Genomic DNA, 25,411 nt, shown 5'->3' with positions numbered 1-25,411 from the left:
ATTCAGCAAGACATTATGAAGTAAGAATATTTGATAGTTCTTTAATAATTCCTTTTTAAATCACCTTTACATTTCTACAGTCAACGGTGCACTCTACATTGTTACACATTTTTCTTCTGCCACTTTGTGACTATACAGTAGAGAGTGTGAGTGTAGAGTGTGTGAGTGGAGCAGTTGGATTCGGGACCTGGGTTCAATAGATTCTGTACAGAATATATATCCATTCTAGAATGGTTGTAGTTAATATTTGTGGCAATAATTGAATGAGAAAACTGTTTCCTGATTCTTAGCACTAGGCATTTTAGGGATACAAAATATCATCAAGATTAAATTATACTGGTCAGTTAACAGTAGAACAGAAAGTGACCCACAGATTCGGAGAAAATCCCTAGAATCCTAGTTATGGTGCAGAGCTAGAGAACTCTATGTTGAGGGCCGCAGAGATGGCTCTGTAGTTAAACCGCTTACAATGCAAGAAAGAGTAACAGAATTTAAACCCCAAAACCCTTGTAAAATTCAACATAAACCGTGGCCAACTGTAATCCCACGTTGCAGGGCAGAGACTGGCTCTGAGTTTGATCAATAGACACAATAGCCTCAATGAACAAGATGAAGGAACAAAGAAAGAAGAGTCTCTGCGAACACCTCAGGCACAAGTGTGCACAAACACCTGCATGAAAACCCATGAGAATATACATACGCATTGCACACACATACACATACAAAAAGAGAACAAAAAGTCCATTTCAAAATCATGTCAAATCTTGAAAGAATGTCAAAGCCAAAAGAGTACACCAAATCATTGTCCAGTTGCCCAACAATCAGTCCTAAAAACATACATATAGATGGCATTACCGGACTGGACAGGTCATATTTGGAAATATATATGTATGTGCATATACATGTATGCATGCAATAACAGTGAAAAAGGAAGCCTTGAATGTGAGGGAGAGCAGGGTGGCGTATATGGGACAGTTTTGAGGGAATTTTAAAAAGTGGATAAAGGTTATAATTGAAGTATAGTCTCAAAAATAAAATCAAGAAAAAATATTGGCAGCAAACTAGGAAAGGTTGCAATTCATCATTTCAGAACCTAGTACCAAACTACGGTAGTGAAAGCATGATGGTTCTGACAAAAGTCAGAGGACATAGGCCAGTAAGCAGCAGAGAGAATCAAGAATGACACTCCCACCTGCATGGTCAAGGGTACCCAGACCACTCAGGAGGAAAAGGCAGTCTAGCGCATATGGTGCAGAGAAAACTGAATATCCCCAAACAGAAGAGTGTCTATACCCTCACATACAAAAATACTTCACCATAAATCAAAGACCCTTTTTTGTTGATGAAATACAAGCTATAGTGCAAAAATATTAGACAGAAATGCAGGGGGATGTACAGGCTACTGGACTTGACTTTGTATTTGGGGTTAGCACAAAATGCACAGTCAAAAGAAAATACACAAAAATCTCAATTTAAGTTTTTTACATGTTTATTGAAAAAAAAAAAAAAAAAAAAAAAAAAAAAAAAAAAAAAAAAAAAAACGTGGTAGCATATCGTTCCCTTGGGCTCATGTCCTCTGCAGGAGCAGGCTTTTGACTGTGTATACTACCAGGGGTGTATTCCCTCACTTGGAGCTGGCCTCAAGTGCAGTCACAAGTCGTTGATTATGTCCCAAACTGTCATGCCACTATTGTATCAATGGACATGTCTAAGCTAACCCAGTTAATATTTTGGCTTAAATGGCACACATATGGGTGTGGCCATTTGTAAGTTCCCTCCCCAGCAACCCATAGCATCTCCTAGCACTGTGAATGCTGGCCAAGATGGTGTGGCTCTCCAGTTTGTGCCATCTTGTCTCTGTATCCTAGAACCAATGTGTACGGGCTATTCACCAGTAGAGTATTAACATCAAATCCTTGTGGGTAACCACGGCAGCTATGGATTCTAGCCATGATTGGCCCTTTCAGCTGTCCGTCAAAGACAGAGGAGTTCCCAGTGAGGCCCCATCCATGTTGAGAAGCTAATGACTGCTACCAGTTTTAGGGAAAGGAGATGACCTTTCTCTATTGGTGTAGCTGCTAAGGGATAATGTGGAAGAAGGTGAGATATAGAGAGGAAGAAAGAAGACACCAGAGGCTAAAAGGGAGGTGAATATAATAATAACATACTCTACACAGTTATGAAACTTTCAAAACTAAAGAAAAAGTTTATACATAAACATCAGTGTCATTTTTCATTTAATAGATAAGTTAAAGAATGACAAAATAAGAGGGCAGTCAGCAACAGTAAAAAGCAAAATCAGAATGGGAGAAAATATTTCACTCATATCTAATAAGGATTCCGATCCAAAGATGCAATAATAGATGGAAAACGTAAGCAAAATTGAGACATACTCTCAAAGACATGTTTCTCCTTAACAACCTTTGCAATCGCCAACCCGATGTGAAAATACAAAGGGAAGGAGGAAGCAAAAGAGAAATGCCATTTACATGTGTGTGAGCAAGAGCAGTCCTGAGGGCGCCGCCTGTAATCCCGGCTCCCTGGGAGGCTGGTGCAAGAGGATGGCAGTTCACAGTCAGCCAGGGCAGCAACGTGAGACCATGTCTCAAAGCTGCCAGAAACAAGATGGTGAGATGAGGTAGCTCAGGAGTGGAGTTCTTACCTTGCTTAGGAAATGTTCAGGTTCAGTCCCTAGTTCTTGAAAAAAAAAAAAATAGAAAAGTAGACCAAATATGGTCAAGGTTGTCAAGAAATTAAGACAGAATCTGAGGCTGGCAGGAGTTGACATGCTCAGTGGGTAAAGCCGCTTGTTGCCACGCCTGACGGATTAGTCCTTAGGACCCACGCAGTAGAAACAGAGAACTAGATTCTGCCAGCTTTCCTCTACCACAGACAACTTGTGGGAAGGGCACATGGTGTCAGCTGAGCTCCAGGGTGATTGTGCAGCCTCCTCACGCCAGCTCTGCCACCTGCAGCAGAGGTGGCCCCGGTTTCAGTAACCCTATCTAAATTTTAACTCTCTGGTTAGAGAGAAAGGGGAATGGACTCCTTTTGTGTGCTGAATGGAAATGACGTGAGGATAAATGGTTTTCTACCAGAGGATCCAACTTTGGATCTGAGAGAAAGCAGAGGCACATTGTTCTAACAAGCACCTGCCTGGGTGAACGGAAGTGTGAACAGTTTATTCTTACGCAATAAATACATTGTAGAAAAACTTTCTTTTGGGTTTTTTTTTCCGAGACAGGATTCTCTGTGTAGTTTTGGTGCCTGTCCTGGATCTCACTCTATAGACCAGGCTGGCCTCGAACTCACAGAGATCCACCTGACTCTGCTTCCCGAGTGCTGGGATTAAAGGCGTGTGCCACCACTGCCCCGGCGTAGGAAAACTTTTACATATAGAATCTGGCCAGCTAGCTTTGAGATCTGACTCACACTCTACACTTTATTTCAGGATTCATCCCCAAGTAAAGATCTTTTGAATCTGTATTTTATTGTACGTTCTTTTTAACAGTATTCCAAATACATACCTATACCATTTCTTCTTATCTATCATCTCCATTCTTTTTTTTTCTTTATTTTTTACTGTAGAAATGTCAACTTTTTAAAAGCAGGGAAAGGTTTATGGAGAGATTAAACTGCACTTGCAAATCGTTATTTTAATCACTTGTACATGTACATATCATCATACTGGCATCTTTTCAGTCCCCTCTCTGACATTTGTATATGAGACAAGATGCAGAATACAGCAAGACTGGAGTCACACTCAGTAGTATGCTAGCAGACTGGCAAACCAATAACCATCCACCTGCCTCAGCTTCCTTAATTCTGGAAATACAGTCATGTGATGCCTCTCTCATCCCTATTCCTTGTTACCTGACTTATATGCTAATAATGGCCATTAATAAGTTATCAGATATGAGGCCAGGCTTATTAGGCCAGAGTCCCTTTGTGCTTGTAAACTTCTACCTGAGCTGCTGGGAGGTTAATGTGCTTCAGAAGTGGTTTATTTGCAGTATCATTGAATGGCATTTTTCTCGATTTTCAGGCTCATCTAAAACTAGCGACATTGAGAAGAAAGTAAGTAAAAGATCAAACACTCTGCACAAATCAACCTCTTCTATGAAGAAGCGTGTGCATAAAGGTAATGGAGTCATTGATGGGAGATATGTGAAACAGAAGTCTGTTCTTGTCCCGCTCTTTCTATTTTTCCAGTATCCTCAACATGTATGTCCTTCCAACACCCAGCCAATATCACAGGCATACAATATGTTTCTTTTTTTCTAAGACCCCTCTGTGGTGGGCTCTGAGGTTCAGCATAGTAATAAGATCCTATGAGTTGATCCCCCTTGCGTCTAACCCAGGTAAATCGATGGGTTTCCTTCATCTCTCACACCCGCACTTAATATTCCTCATGATGTTCTTAAGTGAGAATACTTGATACTTTCTCAATAGTTCCTTTCTATATTGCCTTGATATTTCTGTGATTGTGACTACAATCAATGGATGCAATCAGTATCATTGCACATTTTTCTGCCTCTTTGTAACTACACAGTACAATGTGTGAGTGTGGTGGCCAAATTCAGGGCCTGTACGTTTATAATTCAGTAGCTACTGTGTGGAATATCTGCATATCTATTCCAGAATGATTGTAGTTAATAATTATTGTAGTAATTGCATGAGAAAATTGTTTCCTAGTTCTTAGCTCTAGACCTTTTTAGGGATTTAAAATGTTAAAAGATTAAATTATATTAGTCAGCTGATGATAGCACAGAAAATGACCTACTGATAATGGAAAAAATCCTTAGAATCCCAAAGATAGGTTCTAGAACCAGAAAGTTCCATCCTAGGGGCTGCAGAGGTGACTCAGTGGTTAAAGGGCTTGAAATGCAGGAAAGAGAGCTAGAATTCAGATCCCCAGAACCCATGTAGAATGCAGGGTGCACATGGCAGCCCGTCTGCAATTCTAGGTTGCAGGGCAGAGACAGGATCCCCAGAGCAAGCTGGCTACTGAGATTTGCCACATAGACTAGCTCTGAGTTGGATCAATAGACACTGCCTTATTGAATAAGAGGGGCAAGGGAAGGAAGAAGATTCTCCACAAACACCTCAGACCACCACAAGCACAAGTTCATGTATGCACAAATACCTACACAAAAACATATGCAAGCATGCTTACATGCAAATGATCCCACACACACTTATGCATGTAAAAAGAGAATAATGAAAAAAAATCAATCTCAATCATATGGGATCTTGAAACAAAGAATAAAAAGTTCATTGTGAACAACCAAGAAAGAATCTTTCATAATTTCAGGACTTCTGACACAGCTATAGTAATGAAAGCATCGTGGTTCTCACAACAGAAAGGTAACACAGACCAGAGATTTAGAAGAGAGAGCCAGTAAGTGAAGATCCACCTACATGGTCAAGAGCACCCAGACCACTCTAGAAAAGTCAGTCTGGCACATATGGTGCAGGGAAAACTGAATGTCTTCAGATAGAAGGGTACTCAAGCCCTTAGCTAAGACTATGTACAAAAAATACTTCAGCATAAATCAAAACCCTCACAAATGAAAGTTAAACTACAAAAAATAATAGAAGAAAATATAGGGAAACCTACAGTATCACAGATTTATCTGTATATTTTGTAGTTGATATAAAATCCTTGCCTAATTTGAAAACTTCAAATTAGGCTTCATCAAAATTAAATTTTTTCACCTGTTCTTTTAAAGAAATAATGGAAGTGTAATACACCTTGGGTCCATCTCCACCCCAAGAATAGGCTTTTGATCATGTGTATATCACCAGGGATATATTGTGTCTCATGGAGCTGGCCTCAACTCCCATCACAAATAGTTGGTTATTTCCAAAATGGTCATGTCACTACTGCGCATGGACATGTCTTGCCTACCCAGTCAGTATTATAGTTTACATGGTACATAGCTGAGTGAGACTGAGTTTTCTCTTCAGCAAGCAGCCTGTATTACACCTTCCAGCCTTGTTAACACTTGCCAAAGGAAAGAGTTCCCAGCCGGGCGGTGGTGGCGCACGTCTTTAATCCCAGCACTCGGGAGGCAGAGCCAGGTGGATCTTTGTGAGTTCGAGGTCAGCCTGGGCTACCAAGTGAGTTCCAGGAAAGGCGCAAAGCTACACAGAGAAACCCTGTCTCGAAAAAACCAAAAAAAAAAAAAAAAGAGTTCCCAGCTCAGTTCCATCTTGAGACCTCTCTGTTAACGGAAACAAAGTGTGTGCTGTCTTGTCATTTAGTCCCGATTGGTAAATAAGAGCTAGCCCTATTGGGAGCCACCCAGACCTGTCTCACCAACAACTTCAATGAGATGTCATATCATACGGTTCGAAGGACCCAGGAAATACTGCAAAGAGGTGGCAGAAAGAATTAATGAGCAGGACGATGGGGGTCTCAGAGATATGACATTGTCATTGCCACCGTAGACACATGGCAGCTATGGAGTCTAGCCAGGAATGGGCCTTTCAACTGTCCTTCAGGGAAAGAGGGGTTGCCAATTGAGCCCCCACCCATTCTCAGGAGCTGATGCTGTATACATTTGTAAAAGCAAGATGTGCCCCTGGGCACCAAGTGAAAGAAGGTAAGTGCAGAGATGAAGGGAAGGGGGCACCAGAGGCCAATGAGCAGGCGAACATAATCATAGCACAGTACGTATAGTTAGAAAACTTCAGAAGTGAGGAAAAAATAAAGTTTATGCATAAAAAGATCTTTATTTATTTTATTTCATGTGCATTGGTGTTTGCCTGCCTGTATGTCTGTGTGAAGGTGTCAAATCCCATGGAACTGGAGCTCCAGACAGTTGTGAACTGCCATGTGGGCGTGGGGAATTGAACTAGGGTCCTCTAGGGAGAGCAACCAGTGGTCCTAACCACCGAACCATCTCTCCAGCCCCTGAAAACATTATTTTTTATATAATAGATACATATAACAGAAATAAAAGTGCAATAGCAGCAGAAAAAAGCAGGTCCTGGGACAGGAGAAAGTATGAATTTTTATATATGGTGAGGATTCATATTCAAAGATACAGAAATAGAGATGTAATCTGCAAATAAAACTGGGAAATATTCTAATAGATAGTTCCCCTGGAAGATTCTACAATGGTTAACTGAATGTGAAAATATGATTAATCGTGTGAGAGAGACCAGTCCCAAACTGCTAAGATAAAACACTCTGTGTCCATTCAATGGTTGTTATTAGAGGACTAAAGAGAAAGAGAAGAAAAACATGAGAGAAAAGAGTGTCATTTACAAGCTTGAGAGAGAAAGAGAGAGAGAGAGAGAGAGAGAGAGAGAGAGAGAGAGAGAGAGAGAGAGAGAGAGAGAGAGAGAGAGAGAGAGGAGAGCCTGCACTGTCCTGTGGGTACAACCTGAAATCCGAGGTCCTTGGGAAGCTGATGGAAAAAGATACCAGGCAGGCATACTGACACATGCCTTTAATCCCAGCACTGGGGAAGCGGAGGCAGGTGGATCTCTGAGTTTGAGACCTGCCTGGTCTACATAGCGAGTTCCAGGACAGCCAGGGCCACATAATGAGACTCCGCCTCAACAAAAAAAAAAAAGAAAGAAAAAAGATGATGATTCACATTCAGCCTGTGCAGCATGATGAGATGATGAGGCCATGTCTCAGTGTTCTGAGTAACGAGAGAGTGGGGTGTGCGTAGCTCAGGAATGGAATACTTGTCTTGCGCACAGAATGTCCAGGTTCAGTTCACAGTACTTGTAATAACAGAAACGGAGGAAAAGGAGATCGATGTTGGCAGCTTTGTCAAAGGCTATAACTGATGAGGTGATCCAGAGGGGGTTTGGAGCCAAGCCTTAAGCAGGCTGATCCTCAGACCCACACAGTAGAAACAGAGAACTGACTTGTGCCATTATCCTCTGACCGCCACAGGAATGGTATACAGAATGTGAATGTACGCATGCGCACACACACTCAAATAAATAAAATGTAACTTTAAAAAAAAAAAACAGAAAAAAAAAATGGGAATGAGGATGACCTAATATCACCTGAGCTCCAGCAGGCTTCAGCAACCTTCCCTGGACAGCTCTGCCATTGCCCACACTGGTGACTGCCATCCCAGTAACCTCTGTCTACATTTTGACTGTCTAATCAGGTAGAGAGGATGATGATCTCCTTTTGTATGCTGAACAGAAAGAACATGAGGATAGATAATTTTCATCCAGAGCATCCAACTTTGGGTCTGAGGGAGAACCCCAAGAGCACATGGTTCACAAAAGCACTGGCCTTGATGAATGAAAGTATGAGCATTTTATTCTTGTGTAAGAAACACAAGTCGAAACTGAAAACATGTAATGTGTCTGCATAACTGTCTTAGTGAAGGCTTTTGTTGCTGGGATGAAACCCCATGACCAAAGCAACTTGGGGAGGAAAAGGTTTATTTGATTACACTTCCACATCACTGTTCATCATGGGAGGAAGTCAGGACAGGAACTCAAACAAGGCAAGAACCTGGAGGCAGGAGCTGATGCAGAGGCCATGGAGGGGTACTGGTTCCTGGATTGCTTCCCATGGCTTACTCAGCCTGCTTTCTTGCAGAATGCAGGAACTCCAGCCCAGGATGGCCCTGCCCACCATGGGCTGGGCCTTCCCCCATTGATCAGTAATTAAGAAAATGCCTTACAGCTTGTTCTTACAGAGGCAGTTCCTCAACTGAGGCTTCTTCTTTCAGATGACTCTAGCTTGTGTCAAGTTGACATAAAACCAGCCAGGACACTAACTTTGAGAAACAACTCTGTAACTGGCCCATAATCAACTATTGTATTTCAGCATTTGTCCCAAATGAAGGCAAACTACATATATTGTTTGTTTGTTTGTTTGTTTTATTTTTCGAGACAGGATTTCTCTGTGTAGTTTTGGTGCCTGTCCTGGATCTCACTCTGTAGACCAGGCTGGCCTTGAACTCACAGAGATCTGCCTGGCTGTGCCTCCTATGTGCTGGGATTAAAGGTGTGCACCACCGCCGCCCAGCGGCAAACTATATTTTTAATCATACATTTTTTATATCATTCTGCATACATACACACTGGCATTTCTTATTATCCCCCTTCATTCTTGCACTTTATTTTCTATTTTAGAAACGTCAGTTTCTATTGAAAACCAAGAAAGGGTTACAAAGATATTCAATTGTATCTGAAAATGTTAGTCACTCACAGTTTTTTAAATGCCGGTTTTGTGAAAGTCTTTCTATGTCGTTTGTATACAGTGTTTATGCTCATTTTTTTTAGATAAGGGTGCTACATACGTCAAGGCTGGGGTCACACTCAGTACATAGGCTGCCTGTCAGGTAGAAGCCCATCTCCCTGCCTCAGCCTCCCAAGTGTGGGAACTACAGACATGCTACACCTCTCCCAGCTTTCTCTCTTTATCTGACTTATTCTACTGTGATCAGCTTTGATGGGCTATCATATGACAGCCAAGGCTGCTTCAGACAGAATCTGTTTATAGTTCTTAGGTGTCATGCTGATTAGCCGAAAGAGAGGCTGTGCTTCAGACACTGTGTTATTGAAAGATCTCGTTCTCATTTTTCAGAGCCGTCTAAGACTAAAAAGTTGGGCAAGAATGTTGGTGAAGGCACCCCTACTCCGCGCAGGTTAACCCCTGCTTGGATGAAGCGTGTGCTCAAAGGTAACGGAGTGACTGTAGTATAGATGTGTGAAACAGAACTCCATTCCAGTCCCACAATTTCTATCCATCCGACAACCTATGAGCCCCTCAACTAAGAAACTAATATCATCCCATGATGGCATTCATACCTACATTTGCATCCTTCATCCCTCACATCTTCTCTTTTCTGCACGATTCTCTAAAAGGGTAATGTGCTGTAACTTATTCAACTGCTGCTTCTCACCATGCCATTTAGGTCTTTAGTGTTTATGAATTAGAGCTGAGGTCAGTAAGTGTTCAGTGTTCTTAATTTTCTTATTTGCTTTTGTTTCTATAAAATAGAGTGTGAGTGTTGGCTAAGGAACATAGATGCTTTTAATTTTAAAAGATTGGAAGTTTATTTGAAAATTATAGGTAATAGTTCTGCCAGTAAATAAATGAAAAACCTGTTTCTAGGTATCTTCCTACAGAAATAGACTTTATAAATTTGAAATGTGAATGTTGAACTACATTGTTGATAGTCAATACTACATCAAAGACTCAAAGCTCTAGGAAAATTCATGGAATTCCAAAAGGATTTTTGCAGAAATATGAAACAGTCCATTTGAAAATTCACATGAATTTCCAGAGACTATAATAGTCTAAATAATCATGTAAAAGAACAAAATAAAGACTTTATACCTTGAAAACTCACTACCAAGCTACAGCAAGGAAAGCAGTATGGTTCCGACAGGCACACAGGTGATGCAGATAACCTACATGGTTAATGATTTCAAGAGCACATAATAGGGGAGGGGGGCCTGTCACACACAGTGCAGGGAAACCTGGATATCCCCAAGCAGAAGTATGAAAGGAGCCCGTGATAAAGTGTATTCAAAACATAAGTCAGCATGAAGACAGACCTTAGAAGTGAAAGCTAAAACACAAAAACACTGGAAGAAAACAGGCGAAAAGTTACATCTTGAGTCTGCAGGAATGGCTCAGTAGACAAGATGTTGTGGGTTCACATCCCACGCAAGACACATATGACAAAACATAAATTAATAATTTAAAAAACATAGATCATGGCCGGGCGCTGGTGGCGCATGCCTTTAATCCCAGCAATTGGGAGGCAGAGGCAGGCGGATCTCTGTGAGTTCGAGGCCAGCCTGGGCTACAGAGTGAGTTTCAGGAAAGGCTCCAAAGCTACACAGAGAAACCCTGTCTCAAAAAAAAAAAAAATCATATTTAAGAAACCTACATGACGTTTGTTTTGGAAATTAGTTTTGAACTGGCATTAAAGACACAGTCAACAAGGAAAAATATAGACAAATTAGAGTTCATCAGATTTAAAAACTTATAAACATCAAGGAAAATATAATTTTGCACGGTTACTATATGTGAGTTTTAAAAAGATAAATAAAATGGGACAATGTCAATGGAGTAGAAGGGCTACCCTCAAAAAGGGATTGTATTAGTTTGGATAAAGATGTGTGGTATATATGTCTATATATACACAATTTATATGTGTGTGTGTGTGTGTGTATATATATATATATACATATATATATATATATGTGTGTGTGTATACATATATATATATATATATAAACTTTATATGTAAAGGAGATTTATTAGAATGACTTACAGGCTGCAATCCAGCTAATCCCATAATGGCTGTCTGTGAACAAAAAATCCAAGAATCCAGTAAGTAGTTGCTGAGTCCACAAGGCTGGATGTCTCAATCAGTTTTCAGTATGCACTGGAATCCCAAAGAAGCAGGCTCTAATGCCAGTGAAGGAATATTCTTGCTAGCAAGGTGAGAGCAAGCAGGCAAAGAGAGCAAGCTTCCAAGCTTCCTCCTTCCATGTCCTCATATTAGGCTTCCAGCAGGTGTGGCCCAGATCAAAGATGTGTCTTCCCACCTCAAGAACCTGATAAAGAGTGGATCTTCCCACTTCAAATTAGGCAAAAAAAAAAAAAAAAAAAAAAAAAAAAATCCCTCACTGGTGTGCTCTTCATTTTTTGGATTTTAGTTAATCCTAGATGTAGTCAAATTGACCGCAAAGAATAACCATCGAAGTGCTCTGCTAACGAAGGTCTTAAACTCAACCACAAAAAAACTCATAAAAACAATATCAAATACTCCAACAGACAGTCCTCCTGAGCAGGTATTACAGATACCAACATGAACAGAGAAAGATTATGGAGACATCACTGCTCATTAGGGAAATTCTACCCAAAAGAACAATGAGGAAAACATATATGTTAGCAGACTGGCAGGCATGTACCTGCCTCAGTGGGTCTCCCAAGTGCTGGAATGCAGACATGTGACCCATCTCCCAGCTCTGATCCTCCTGTTACATGACTTATACTCTAAGAACAAACTTTTATAAAATACCACCTACAAGAAACAGTGTGCTGGTTGCTTTTTTATGTTTGTTTTTGACACTTGACCTAAGCTAGAAAAGGGGAACCTCAACTGAGAAAATGCCTCCATCAGACTGGCCTGTAGGCAAGTCTATGGGACATTTTCTTGATTAATGATTGATGTGAAAGAGCCCCGCCCACTATGGGTGGTGCCACTCTAGGTAGGTGGTCCTTAGTTGCATAAAAAAGCAAACTGAATGAGCTGAAAGCAAGCCACTAGGCATGTTTCTGCTTAGTCTCTGCTTCAGTTCCTGCCTCCAGGTTCCTTCCCTGCTTGAGTTCCTGCCTTGGCTTTCATCTTTGATGGGCTGTAATCAGGATGTGTAAGCCAAATACATCCTTTCTTCCCCAAGTTGCTTTAATCATGGTCTTTATCACAGTAATAGAAAGCAGACTAGAACACAAGGCTTGGCAGAGCTATTCATGACTGTTAACTTTGTACCTGAAGAGCTGAGAAGGCCTACTTGCAGAATAATGAATGGCATTGTTCTCACTTTTCAGAGGCATCTAAAATCAGTAATTTAGACAAGCAAATTATTAAAGGAACAAAGATCCTGCGCAAGTCAAACTCTGCCTTGAAGAAACGTGCACCCAAAGGTAAAGAAGTAGCTGGCATACAGATGTGTAAAACAGAACTCTGTTCTATCTTTGCTGTTTCTACCAGCCTTAAATTTATACAAATCCAGGGGCCCAGGAGAGACACTACCAATGGCGTGGGAATGAATCCAGTTGCTCGGAGCTCTTTAACTCAATTCATTTATTCCTCAGTCACTAGTTCAACCCTCTCAGATCTCTCTTTATTTCCTTAGTTCCCTTCTACTTCCCTCAATTCTTAATTCCCTCTAATCTTCAATTCCTCAATCCTTCAATCTTCAATTCCTAATTCCCTCAATTCTCTGTTCCCTTCATTCCTAGTTCTCTCCAATCCTAATTCTCTCCCATCTTCAATCCTTCAACTCTCCATCCTTCAGTCCTTCTCCCCATCCTTCAGTCCTTCCTCCCCATCCTTCAGTTCTTCTTCTCTTTCCCTTCTCCAGGCACTGGTCTATATCCTATCCCAAACAGTAACACCTTATGTTTTGTATACAGCACAAGATTGTAGGGGCCCCTGCTAGAGGCTTCCTGGCAATTTTATTTGCAACCCAAAAAAGGAGAGATAAGAGTGGGGTCAATTAGTAGTTGGCATAAATCTGAAAAGGAATTTATGTGCTAGAAATACATCCTTATTGTGGTTAGGTGAAGGCATTACGAATCTATCAACTATAGACTTACAGGTGATAGGGTAGGAAAAGTCTGTAGGTCACTAAAGGTTAAAACAGTCACTTTTTTTCTCTGCCACCAGTTTCCTGACAGGGCGGGGGAAGAGTACTGATAGCTAGTCAGTCTGCACCACAGCTTGAAACACCTGTCGCGGGGGAACTCCTTTTGCTCTAAGAGGCTCTGTGGGGCAGTGAGAGAGGGAAGGGAGGCCTTGATTTGCACAAGAAACAAAGCGTGTTCATTCATGTAGTTGGTGGGCATTTGGCCTGTGAGACACGTAGTCTCAGAAAAGACATTTTATCTAAATTGGGGGGTTTTCAGGTGTCTAACAGATGGCCTGGTAGCCATCTGTTCCTTGCTTGTCTTTTAAGGATTTGTTTGGGGTTGACTCTATCTTAGTAAGTAGCTCAAGGAGGGTATTTGCAAATGGCAGATGCCCAAAACAAACGCTAAAGAGGGGGCCTGGAGCTCAGAAGCTGAAGGTTTTGTCTGTGTGACTATCTGGGGGCTTTGAAACGGAGACTCACACACACACACACTTCAGGAGAATTATGAGCACAAGGAATTAATAGCAAGACACAAGTGAATATTAAACCGCATAACACCAATTGACCTTGCTGATTGGCTTTCCACTCAACAGACCCTTGGCCTCATTAAGGTATAGCTTATAATATACAGCTGGACTTCTATTTCATATTCCTGTGGCTCGCCACAAGAGTAAAAGAAAGCAGACTAGAACACAAGGCTTGGCAGAGCTATTCATGACTGTCAACTTCGTACCTGAAGAGCTGAGAAGGCCTGCTTGCAGTATAATGAATGGCATTGTTCTCACTTTCCAGAGCCATCTAAAACCGGTAATTTAGACAAGCAAAGTATTAAAGAAACAAATACCCTGCGCAAGTCAAACTCTGCCTTGAAGAAACGTGTGCCCAAAGGTAAAGAAGTCACTGGCATACAGATGTGTAAAACAGAACTCTGTTCTTTCCTCACTGTTTCAATTTTCCAATGATCTCAATCTCTGGGCCCTTCCAACATACAGGTAGTGTTAGGAAAACAAGGTGTGTTCCAGTGTTTTTCCTGTAAATAGAAAGGGAAAATATGTGGAGGGCTTTGCTGTGCTGCACAATAATATGCTTCTATGCATAGATTCCCCCTTGCCTCTAACCCAGGTAAATCGACGGGTGTCCTTCATCCCCCTCCCTCTTAATATTCTGCATGATGTTCTGAAGTGGGAATATTTGAGATTTCTTCGCTAGTTTAAGTCACCTTTATATTTCTGTGGTCATGACTACCGTCAATGGTGCAGGCGACAGCATTACACATTTTATTCTCTTCTTCCACTTTACAGCTCTACAGTGGCATGTGTGAGTGGGGTGGTTAGATTCAAGACATGTCTGCTCTCGACTCCATAGCTACTGGATAGAATATGTATGTATCCATTCCAGAATGACTGTAATGTTTAGTTATGGCAGGGACTGAATGAGAAAACAGTTTCCTGGTTCTTAGCACTAAAGTTTTTAGGAATTGAAACATTTAAAAGATTAAATTGTATTAGTCAGTGGACAAAAGCACCTTCCAGACTTAGGGGGAAAAAATCCCTAGAACCTCAACAATATGTGGTAGAACTAGAAAATTCCATGAACACACAGCAGCTATGGATACGAGCCAAAATTGGTCCTTTCAATCATCTAGCAAGAATGGAGGACTTGTCAATGAGCTCCTGCCCACTCTGAGGGCCCAGTGATTATCAATGCATGGGGGGAGGTTGCATCATTTTTTTTTTCATATTGTTGTATCCACTGTGGGACTACATGAGAACACTCATGGGAAACATCAACCCCAACCACAGGGAGGTAACACTTCGTGCCCATCATATGGTTGTTAGAGAGAAAAGAAGAAAGGAAAGCAGAAAGTGGAAGAAAGAAAACTATTGATGCTTCCAAGTGCATGAAAAAGAACAGTCCTGTGGGTGCAGCCTGTAATCCCAGTGCCTTGGGAGGCTGATGCAAGGGAACGACACATTCACATCTATCCCGAGTAGCATGATGAGACCATGTCTCCAAGTTGTCAGAAGCAAGAGGTGGGATTAATGTAGTTCAAGGGTGGAGTACTTTCCTCACAGACAAAATGCCCAGGTTCAGTTCTCTGTACTTGAAACAAACAGAAAAAGAGAATACATTTTGGTAAGGATGTCAAGAAATTATAAACAGGAAGTGGGGAGGGATTCAAGTTGGTTCAGCGGGTAAATTAGACCTGACACATGCATTCCATCCCCACAACACATGCTAGAAACCAAGAACCTACCGGTTCCAGTTGTCCTTTGACTCCACAGTCACAAATGAATCCATTGTAGTTTAATGTTTTCAGAGAGAAAAAGAAATTGGGACCAGGTACACGTGGTGTCACCTAAGGCTTAACCAGCCTCTCCCAATAGGATCTTGTTAGGTACCAGAAAGCTGGCATCAGACTCACTACGCTGGCCAGAGAATCTCCAGATTTCCATCCCCCTCATGCTTTAGTCTCAGAAGTGTTGGTGTGTATTAACACAATCTCTTCTTCAGCATCACTGACTTACACTTTTGTGTGTATGCGTGTGTGTGTGTGTGTGTGTGTGTGTGTGTGTGTGTGTGTGTGTGTGTAGCCCTGGCTGTCCTGGATCTCACTCTATAGACCAGACTGGCCTCGAACTCACAGAGATCCGCCTGCCTCTGCCTCACCCCACCCCCGAGTGCTGGGAGTAAAGGTGTACACCGCCACTGCCTGGCTGACTTACACTCTTACGTTGACATACTATATCCACTGTGAGGAAAGGAAAGTACATACAGAAGGTATTTATGCTGGTGAAATCACTTTGTCTGACTAACTGAAGAGGGCCATAAGAGGCTCTGCTTTAGAAAGATTAAGGTAATTTTTAACTTTTTAAGAATTAAAATGAGTTTATTTCAAGCTAGCACGGTGGGGTACTGCATTAATCCCAGCACCCAGTGCAGAGGTGTCGATCTCCATGAGTTGGAGGCCAGCCTGGTCTACCAAATGAGTTCTAGGTATGCCAAGGCTAGATAAAAAGACCGTCTCAATGAAATAAAATTAGTTTGTTTCTACTATCCTTGAGTGGCACTGTTCTTGTGTTTCCAGGGCAGCCTAAACCTACAACTTTAGACAAGAAAGGTGCTGACCTTCCAAATAATCTGGTTTCTTCAACATCTGCCTCCAGTAAGCACAGGTTTAAAGGTAAGGAGTCACTGGAATGCAGACCTGTGAAGTGACACTGTGCTCCAGCTCCACTCTTTCTGTTCACCAGCACACTCAAGCTGTGGGCCCTTCCAACAAGCAGCCAGCATACCAAGCACAGCAGGTGTTCCGTGGTTTCTGCATAAATAGATGATAGGTGTGTGGAGGGTTTGTGGCTCTGTACAATAAAAAATCCTCTGCCTGGACCTCCCTTACCATTCACCTGAGTAAGCTGATACATTTCCTTTGCCCCTCACGGCTTTCCTTTTCTGCATGAAGATCTGAAAAAGAGATGTCATGACTTACTCAACATCTCACATATTGAGAGACCATTGGGTTTTTATTGTTACAACCACAATCAGTGGAGCTACAGTGTCACTGTACACTTTTTATTATGTTGTTTATGCTTCTATAAAACACAGAGGAGCTGGGCTGGGCATAGAGCTCTGTCAGTCAAGCGCTTGTGGTGCCGCCTCAGGACCCGAGCTAAGATGCCCAGCACCACATAAAGAGCCACACAGACCACCCACACTCCTGTAATCCCAGCCCTGGGGAGGCAGAGACTGGTAGATCCCTGGGGGTTGTTGACTAGCAAGTCTAGCCAAATTGGTGAGCGCAGGGTTTGGTGAGAGATCCTTCCCCAAAACCAAGGTGAAGGGCTGGAAAGATGGCTCACTGATTTTGCACCTTTGCTGTACTTCCGCTTGTAAATTCCATTCCCAGCACCCATTACAGACAGTTCCCAACTGCTCTTAACTCCAGATCCAAGAGATGTGGCACCCTCTTCTTACCTGGCAAAATGAGAGGGACCCAACCACAAGTGGGGCACACACACACACACACACACACACACACACACACACCACATACACACACACTGCAAATGAGTTAATAATTTTAAACTAGGTAGAGAATGATTGAGGAAGACACCTGCCATTAATCTTTGGCCTATATGGGGGTGGGGGATGGGCAGGAGTAGAGAAGGAGGAGAGGGAGAAAGGAAAACAGGCAGTGTGACTGAGGAGATAGCTCAGTAAATGGTTTGTGATCCTAAAACTGCAGAGGCAGAGACATGTGGATTCCTGGGACCCACTAACCAGTCTGCTCAGCCTAACCCATCAGTTCTGTACCAGAAAGAAACCCTGTCTCAAAAGAAACACAGTGACTAGCACCTGTGGAATGAAACTCAGTGCTCACTGCTAACCTCCATACATGCTCACACACATGATAGGGAAACCATACTGGAAAGCATATGCAGGCTAAAAACACATTCACAACATATCAATTAGCTAACTATCCAATTGAGTAGAGTATATAAGTACTTATATAAGTATATAAGTGAGAAAGTAACTCTGCCAGTAAGTATATGAAAAAAAAAAATTACCTCTTCTTCTCTTAGCCAGCATTAGTCTTTTCATGGACTGAAACACTAACAATGTTAAATTATGTGTTTGTTTGTTTGTTTGTTTGTTTGAGACAAGGTCTCACTACATAGCCACTGACTGGCCAAGAACTCATTATGTAGACCAGACTGGCCTCGAACCCATAAAAATCTACCTGCCTATATCTCCCAAGTGCTAGGATTAAAGGCATGTACCACCATGCCTGTCATGGAATTATATTTTAGGTGTCAAAACAATAAAATATGATCTAAAGAGTCTGAAAAGTCCCTGTGCAAATTCCAAAGACATTTTACAGAAATAGAAAAGTCCGTTTTAAAATTCCAATGAAGTCGCCAAAGACTATGGTGGTCAAAATAATCTTGTCAAAGATCCAAGTAAGAAGAGTAATGCTTCATGATTTCAGAACTTACTCCCAAGCTACAGAAGTGAAGAAAGCATTGTGGTCCTGGCATGCAGGCAGATGACACCCAGACCAGTAAAACGAAGAGAGATCCCAGAATTAAACTCACCTCTTTGGCCAACCACAGAATGTGGAGAGAGCAGTCTGTTAGAGATGGTGCTGGGTAAACTAGATATCCTATGCAAAAGCATGGAGTGGGGGCCCTTATCTTAAATTATGTTCAAAACCCAATTCAAAATGAATCAAGAACCTATAAATAAGAGCTAAACTACAAAAGTAATAAAATAAAATGTAGGGAAAACCCTATACGATACTTAATTTGCCAATGTGTTTTTGGACAGACATCAAAGATCTTTCTCTATAACTAAGGATGGTCTTGAACATTCTACCTATACCTCCCCAGTGCTGACATTACAATAGCATGTCACCACACTCTGGCTGTGCTGTGCCAGGAATTCCTTCAGGGCTTCATAGATGCAAGGCTGAACCACACTTCAGCCCTCTATCTCCTCTTGCATTATATTTTTCCATTGTTGGAATATCACCTTCCTTTCCAGAAATAAGTGTATTTCCAGATACAGATTACTAGACCTGAAAATTTACATTTTAGTTACTCATACTCATATTCATAAACAATAAACAATAAGCTCATTGCTTATTGTCCTGATGTTTTCAACTTGTTTACTTTTTTAAATCTTTTAAAAATATTCCTTTTAAATGTGTATGAGTATTTTGCATGCATGTATGTGTGTACATGCCTGATGCCTATGGACATCAAAACAGGTAACTAGAATAATAGATCATTGCAAGCCACGTGTGGGTGCTAAGAATCAAACCTGCGTGCTCTCAAAGACCAGCCAGTGTTCTTAACCACTAAGCCACTGCTCCAGGCTCCTATTTGTGTTTTGAGACACAGGTGCTGTGTTTAGGAAGGCTGGAATCATATTCCATATGTAGGAAGGCTAGCAGGCTGGTACCCATCTCCCTGTTTCAGCCTCCCGACTGCTGGCACCAGGGGGTGCACCGACATCATAGTGAATGTTCTTGGCAAGCGCATCAACTATCAGGCAAGGGTGGCTCATCAGAATCCGTCTGTGCTGGTCACACTGCTTTGTACAGATTACCGAGCTTTGGAAGGAAGCTGTGCTTTAGAAAGAATTGAGCCTGAAGTCTTTAAAAACTGAAATTATTTAATTGCTGGTGTCATCCACTAATGTTCTCACTTTTCATGGCAGGCTGAGTCTGAAAACTCAGATGAAAAGGATTTTAAACTCCCAAATAATCTGTGCCCTTCTGCCTCTACTACAAGGAAGCGTCTCCTTAAAGGTAAAGAGATAACAAACATGCAGAAATCAACTCTGCTTTATCGTTTCTGTTGACCAGGATCTTCAGCGCGTGGGCCCTTCTGACAAAGAGCTGAGGCTCTGAGCCCAGCAAGTGTTCTCAGGCTTCTCCTCTAAGTAGACCCCGTGAGGAGGGCTCTGTAGTTGTAGATAGTAAAAGGATCCTGTGCATAGGTCCTCCTTACCTTTAACTCAGGTAAATCAATTAGTTTTCTTTATTTATCACAGGCCTTAATTTTCTGTATGGTGTTCTAAAAAGAAACTATATCATGGCCCGTCCAAAAGTCCACCTGGTGAGCCCCCTTTACATTTTGGTTGCAACTACAATCATTGGATCAGTAGATAGCATTGTATGTTTTTATTATGCTAGTTTATGTCTAGAAAGTGGAGGGTGTTGGAATTTTTTGGAATTAAGAAAATATGTTCTTTTAGTTTTCACAGATACTGCCATATACATTTTCAAATGATTGTAATTAATAGCTGTGATAACAAATGCTTGAAAAACTACTTTGCCTTTACTTAGACAGCACTTGACTTCTTTGGCATTTTTTTTCATACACAGTTATCCCATTTAGAGCTGAATATTCCAAAGACTCTCACTCTCTGTACATTGTCCAGTTGTTGGTCTCTGTTAATTACCATCTACTTCAAGAAGGCTGTGATGAGTGTTAGAGATGCACATGTTTATGTTTATTTCAGCTCAGAGTTCCACAGCGCAGTCCATCACTGAGGGAAGTCAGGACAGGAACTCAAACTAGGCAAGAATCTGGAGGCATGGCTGCTACACAGGATGTGGAGGAGGGCTGCTTACCAGCTTGCTCCTCATGGCTTTCTCAGCCTGCTTTTACCCAGGACCACCTGCCCAGGGGTGACACCACCCATAGTGATCTGGGTCCTCTCACATCAATCGTCAATGAAGACTATATACCACAGGCTTGCCAACAGCCAATTCGTGGGGACCAGTGCCTAGGCGGATAGTAAGGGACCAGTGGAGGGGGAGATCTTTCAAGGAAGGGGATGTTTTAAAAAGATAAAGGAGAAACCAGAATAGGAAGACTAAATAGGGAAGGGTGACAGGGCAGGGAAATGGAGAGAACATGGGAAGAGAAAACCAACACTAAAAGCCTTTCATAAAGCCACATGGCAACACAGTACTGTAGAAGCTTTCTAAAATATATGCATGTATGGAAGTCATTTGACAATGTCCATCTAGACATCTTATGCTACTAAGTGAAATCCTCCAACACAGGAATGATATATATCTTAGGGAGTCATTGTCCAAATCACAGGCTGTTGCCAAGGCTACTGGTTACCTTCCACAATCAGACAACAAGGCCTTATTGCTGAAGACGCCATTTACTTAGGTTATCCCACATGGAGAGAATATACTAGCACCCATCTAAAGGCTTTACCCCTACTGACTAGAGACAATGGTGCTAGAAAGTACTATGCACATGACAGGAGGAGAAAAGGAAATCATTAATATCACCCAGCTATGAAGCCCGTGGACCTGTCTACAAAACCTATTGATGTAATGATGACGGCACAAATGTGATAGGAGTAACCAAGCACCGTTTTGATTAGATTTAAGGGCCACTCCATGGGAGGGAGCCTAAACCTGACTTTGCTAGATAGTTTCATGTTAACTTGATGTAAGCTAACATTACTTTGGAAGAAGGAACCTTAATTGAGAAAATGTCCCCTTCCTTGAAAGATCCGCCCCTCCACAGTCCTACTACCTACCTAACCTCTGTTTAAAGTGTTTTTTGTTTTTTGTTTTTTAATTTTATTTATTTTATTTTACAATACCATTCCTGTTTAAAGTTTTTTATTTTGATTTTTTTTTTTTGAGGCAAGGTCTCATTTTATAACCCTGACTGGCCTTGAACTCCTATAGACCAGGCTAACCTCAAAATCATAGAGATCTACTTGTCTCTGCCTCTCAAGTGCTAGTATTAAAAATATGTGCCACCACTTCTGGCTTTTTGTGTATTCATAGAGGTCTAAAAGCCAGCCACTAAAAAATTCAAGTAAAAACAGTTCAAAGTACTCCCGTAGATGTTCCTCCTAAAAATATACTACAAATAGCCAGCACACACATGAATCCATGGTGTTGTGGTTTTGTTTCTGTTGCTTTGGTTAAAGTACACTAACCAAAGACATCATGTAGGGGACAAACATATATTTGGCTTATGATTCTCGGTTACAGTCCAAACTTGCAGGAAAGTCGCAGTGGCAGCTGTCCATATTACATCCTCAGTAAAAAGCAGAAAGAAACGGATGTATCCTTGCTGCCTGCTTGCTCTCCTCTACCTCTCTCCTGTCCTATATTGTTCAGGACTCTCTGCCTAGGGAATGGTGACACCCACCATAGGCTGAGTCGATTGCAATCAGTACGATCCCCTACATATATGCCATAGGCCACTAAGCAATCCTCTATTGAGACTCTCTTCTCAGGCGATTCTAGATTGTGGCAAGTTGTAATTTGAAACCAACTCTCACACATGTTACAGATCACTGATTATTAGGGAAATTCAACCCCAAAATAACACATCATACCCATCAGATGGCTACTATATACAAAAGGCGGGCTAGAAGGGGGAAGCAAAGGGGAAAATAATAATATGGACTTTGGGGTGCAAACCTGTGATTCCAGTCACTTGGGAGGCTGAGGCAGGAATTATAAGTTCTGTGCCAGCCTGAGATATGGAGTGAGTTGAAGACTCCCTGTTGAAGTTAGTGAGACCCTGTTTAAAAGAAAAAAAAGGCCTGGAAAGGGATGTAACTCAGTTGTGGGGCACTTGTCTAACATAGGCAGGACTGCATTTAATCCCCAATACCAAAAGAAAGAAAGAATAACGTTAGCAACAATGTCAAGAAATCCCTGTGGCTGCTAAGAGGAAGGCAAAATGGTACATAACGTCTGGAAAACTCTGTGGCAGTTCCTCCAGTATTTAAAATAGATTTGTCATATGATAAACGCACCAACCCACTTCTTGATGTGTATCCAAAACAAGTGAAATGAAGAGCACAAGTCGATATTTGTGTAACCATGTCTGTTTCAACGTTAGTCAGAACCCCAAGTGTCCCCTGGAAGGTGAATGAGTAAATAAAATGTAGTGCTGTACACAGAGTGGAATATTAGCCTTTAAAGGGAAAGAAATCCTGACACTTATTACAGCATGACATCCATAACAGGCCAGTATAATAGGTCACAGAGACAAGTATGTAATCATCCATTCATATGAAGTAATCAAAGTAAGAAAAAAAAAAAAGGCAGGGGACCTGAGGTTTGGAGAAATCATTTAATAGGCAGGGAGTTTCTGTATTTCCAGAAGAAAAATAGTTCTGGAAAGGGATGGTGGGTGAGAGCCATACTGCATGATGGGCATGCCTAATAATGTTCCTAAACCGTTCTCTTAGGAACAGCTAAGCAGGCACATTTTATGCTACATTTAAATTACAATATTAAGTACATTGTTAAAAATAAATATAGAATGAAGTTTCCATCTTCAGTGATATTTATATTTAATGGGAACTAGGTACATCTTAAACAGCCACTTTAATTTTTTTCTATGAAATAACCTACTTTTATTCCTTGTCCATTTTCCATTAACTGCCTTTGTGTTGCAGAAAGTGTGATAGGGTCTTTTAACCTTTCCCGTTCCTATCAATTCAAATTGAGAGAAAGCAAAGCAGTTCTAGAAAGAATTCACACGTAGGCTTACCCAGATCCTCTCGCTCTGTGTCTCCACGTTTGTGAGTGTGTCGGCCATACCACTGTTCTGCCTCTGAACTGTAGAAGAATCAACCACTCCGGATCTGTTCGCTAAAAACGGATCATCAGGCTTGATCACAACACAGCTCCCACAAAGGAAACTTACCATCGGTGAGACCCAATGTGTCATCCGCAATCCATGCTCAAACTGCATGTGTTGCAGTGAGGCCAACTTGAAACACACACATGATTTGGAGATATTTCTCAAAAGAAAGCATACAGGTGGCCATGTGGAGAGATACTCACACCACTGCTTCTCCTCAGGCAGTCCAGAGATGAAACTGTGTTCACATTGACATCATCAATGGGCTGCATGTGTCCCACAAGAAATAACTCCAGTTAATACTGCTTTGTGTCTGGCTCTTTCACTTATGTTTTCAAAGATTCAGGTTTTTGTTTTGTTTTGTTGGTTTCCTCTATTTGGTCCGTTTTGTTTGTTTGGTTGGTTGGTTTGGTTTTTTTGGTTTTTCGAGACAGGTTTTCTCTGTGTAGCTTTATACCTTTCCTGGAACTTGCTTTGTAGACCAGGCTGGCCTCGAACTCACAGAGATCCGCCTGCCTCTGCCTCCCGAGTGCTGGGATTAAAGGCGTGTGTGTGTACCACCACTGCCTGGCAGTCCCTGTTTTTAAAATATCTTTTGTTTATTCTTTGACAGTTTCCAACATGCATACACTCCATCTTGATCCTAACCTCTCTCCCTCCTCCTTCCCCCTCTCCCTCCCCCTCCCTCTCCCTTCCCCCTTCCCCTCTTGTGCTCTCTCTCTCTCTCTGTCTCTCTCTCTCTGTCTCTCTCTCTGTCTCTCTGTCTCTGTCTCTGTCTCTCTCTCTCTCTCTGTCTCTCTGTCTCTGTCTCTCTGTCTCTGTCTCTCTCTCTCTCTCTCTCTCTCTCTCTCTCTCCACCTCTGTGTCCGAGGATATGGTATGATCCAGGCCTGTTTTGGTTTGTGTCAGCCTCAAGATGGGTCTTTTGCCTGAAGCAGACTTATAGTCATTTCCTTCGGGACTCAACAGCATCTCTTCATCCTTTTTATTTACTTGGCATCTCAGGCATATTAAGTGTATGTAGTTTATATCAAAAGGCAAAAGTCCACACAGCCTGAGCATGATTTCTCCAGCAGTGCTCCTGCGTGTGGCCTGGAGCAGTCAGAATTCAAATCCAGGTGTGGAGTGGAGGCACAGGCAGAAGCAGCAGAATCTCTGTGAGTTCGAGGTCAGCTTGGTCTACAAAGTGAGTTCCAAGACTGCCAGAACTGCACAGAGAGACCCCGTCTCAAAAAAAAAATGCAAATCCATGGGCACCACCCTGCCAGATAGCCAGAGCTTGAGGGCCCAAGTCCAGGCATCTGCCCTAACTTTGAGCTGCCCTCCTGCTGGTGGGGGCTGGAGATTCACTGTCCAGAGCTCACACTGCTCTCAGTTAATAATGCCCTGGCATCATTCCTGCAGACAGTGTACATTCAGCCTCACAGGCTCCATTTCCATTGCTTGTATATCTATCCTGTAGGGACCAGTATCAGCTCAGGACACCCAAGATCAAGTTCTCAGCACAAAAGAGATTTATTTGTCCCAGAGGGACAAAGGTTGGGGGGATTAGAGACAAAGAGAGGAGACAGAAGATGAGGGAGGGGGAAGAGAACAAGGAAGAGAGGGAAGGGTATTTGCCCCAGGGGCAGAGGTGGGGACCAAAAGATAGCCTCTGGATAGAGAGGAGACAGATGTGAGCCATAGGCAAATGGCAGTTTATGAAGGTAAAAGGGGAAACCCCTGTGTTAGGATGGGGTTTTTAATTTTAACCAGGCATGTTAATTAGGTGAACCAAAGGGGGCTGTGTAGCTCAAATGTTAAATGGTCTGTAAATAAAAAACAGTGGGTCCAGATATTGGGGTAAATGCTGAAAGATCAGAGGGACAAAGGAACAAGGTACCTCCAGGACT

At 41.9% G+C, this 25,411-nt stretch overlaps 1 protein-coding gene across 19 annotated transcripts in view; it reads left to right on the top strand.

Annotated features, from left to right (window-relative positions):
- Positions 1-25,411, top strand: part of Ccdc7 (coiled-coil domain containing 7) — a 194,331-nt gene that overhangs the window by 164,799 nt on the left and 4,121 nt on the right. For 10 of the 19 annotated variants that reach the window (XM_042277896.2, XM_076572384.1, XM_076572376.1 and 7 more), the window contains 6 exons: positions 4,046-4,141; positions 9,578-9,673; positions 12,563-12,658; positions 14,161-14,256; positions 16,457-16,552; positions 19,591-19,681. In XM_042277896.2, the coding sequence (XP_042133830.2) occupies positions 4,046-4,141; positions 9,578-9,673; positions 12,563-12,658; positions 14,161-14,256; positions 16,457-16,552; positions 19,591-19,595 (485 nt within the window). In that variant the 3' untranslated portion in view covers positions 19,596-19,681. Of the gene's footprint in view, positions 1-4,045; positions 4,142-9,577; positions 9,674-12,562; positions 12,659-14,160; positions 14,257-14,669; positions 14,750-15,170; positions 15,194-16,456; positions 16,553-19,590; positions 19,682-19,926; positions 19,992-25,411 lie in introns of those variants that run through there. The other 9 variants (XM_076572378.1, XM_076572372.1, XM_076572368.1 and 6 more) reach the window with 4 other exon arrangements.

The sequence above is a fragment of the Peromyscus maniculatus genome, chromosome 5 (assembly GCF_049852395.1).
Source record: "Peromyscus maniculatus bairdii isolate BWxNUB_F1_BW_parent chromosome 5, HU_Pman_BW_mat_3.1, whole genome shotgun sequence".
Classification (NCBI taxonomy): Eukaryota; Metazoa; Chordata; class Mammalia; order Rodentia; family Cricetidae; genus Peromyscus; species Peromyscus maniculatus.
Note: the sequence above shows the minus strand (reverse complement) of the source record. Positions and strands in the feature narration are given on the sequence as shown.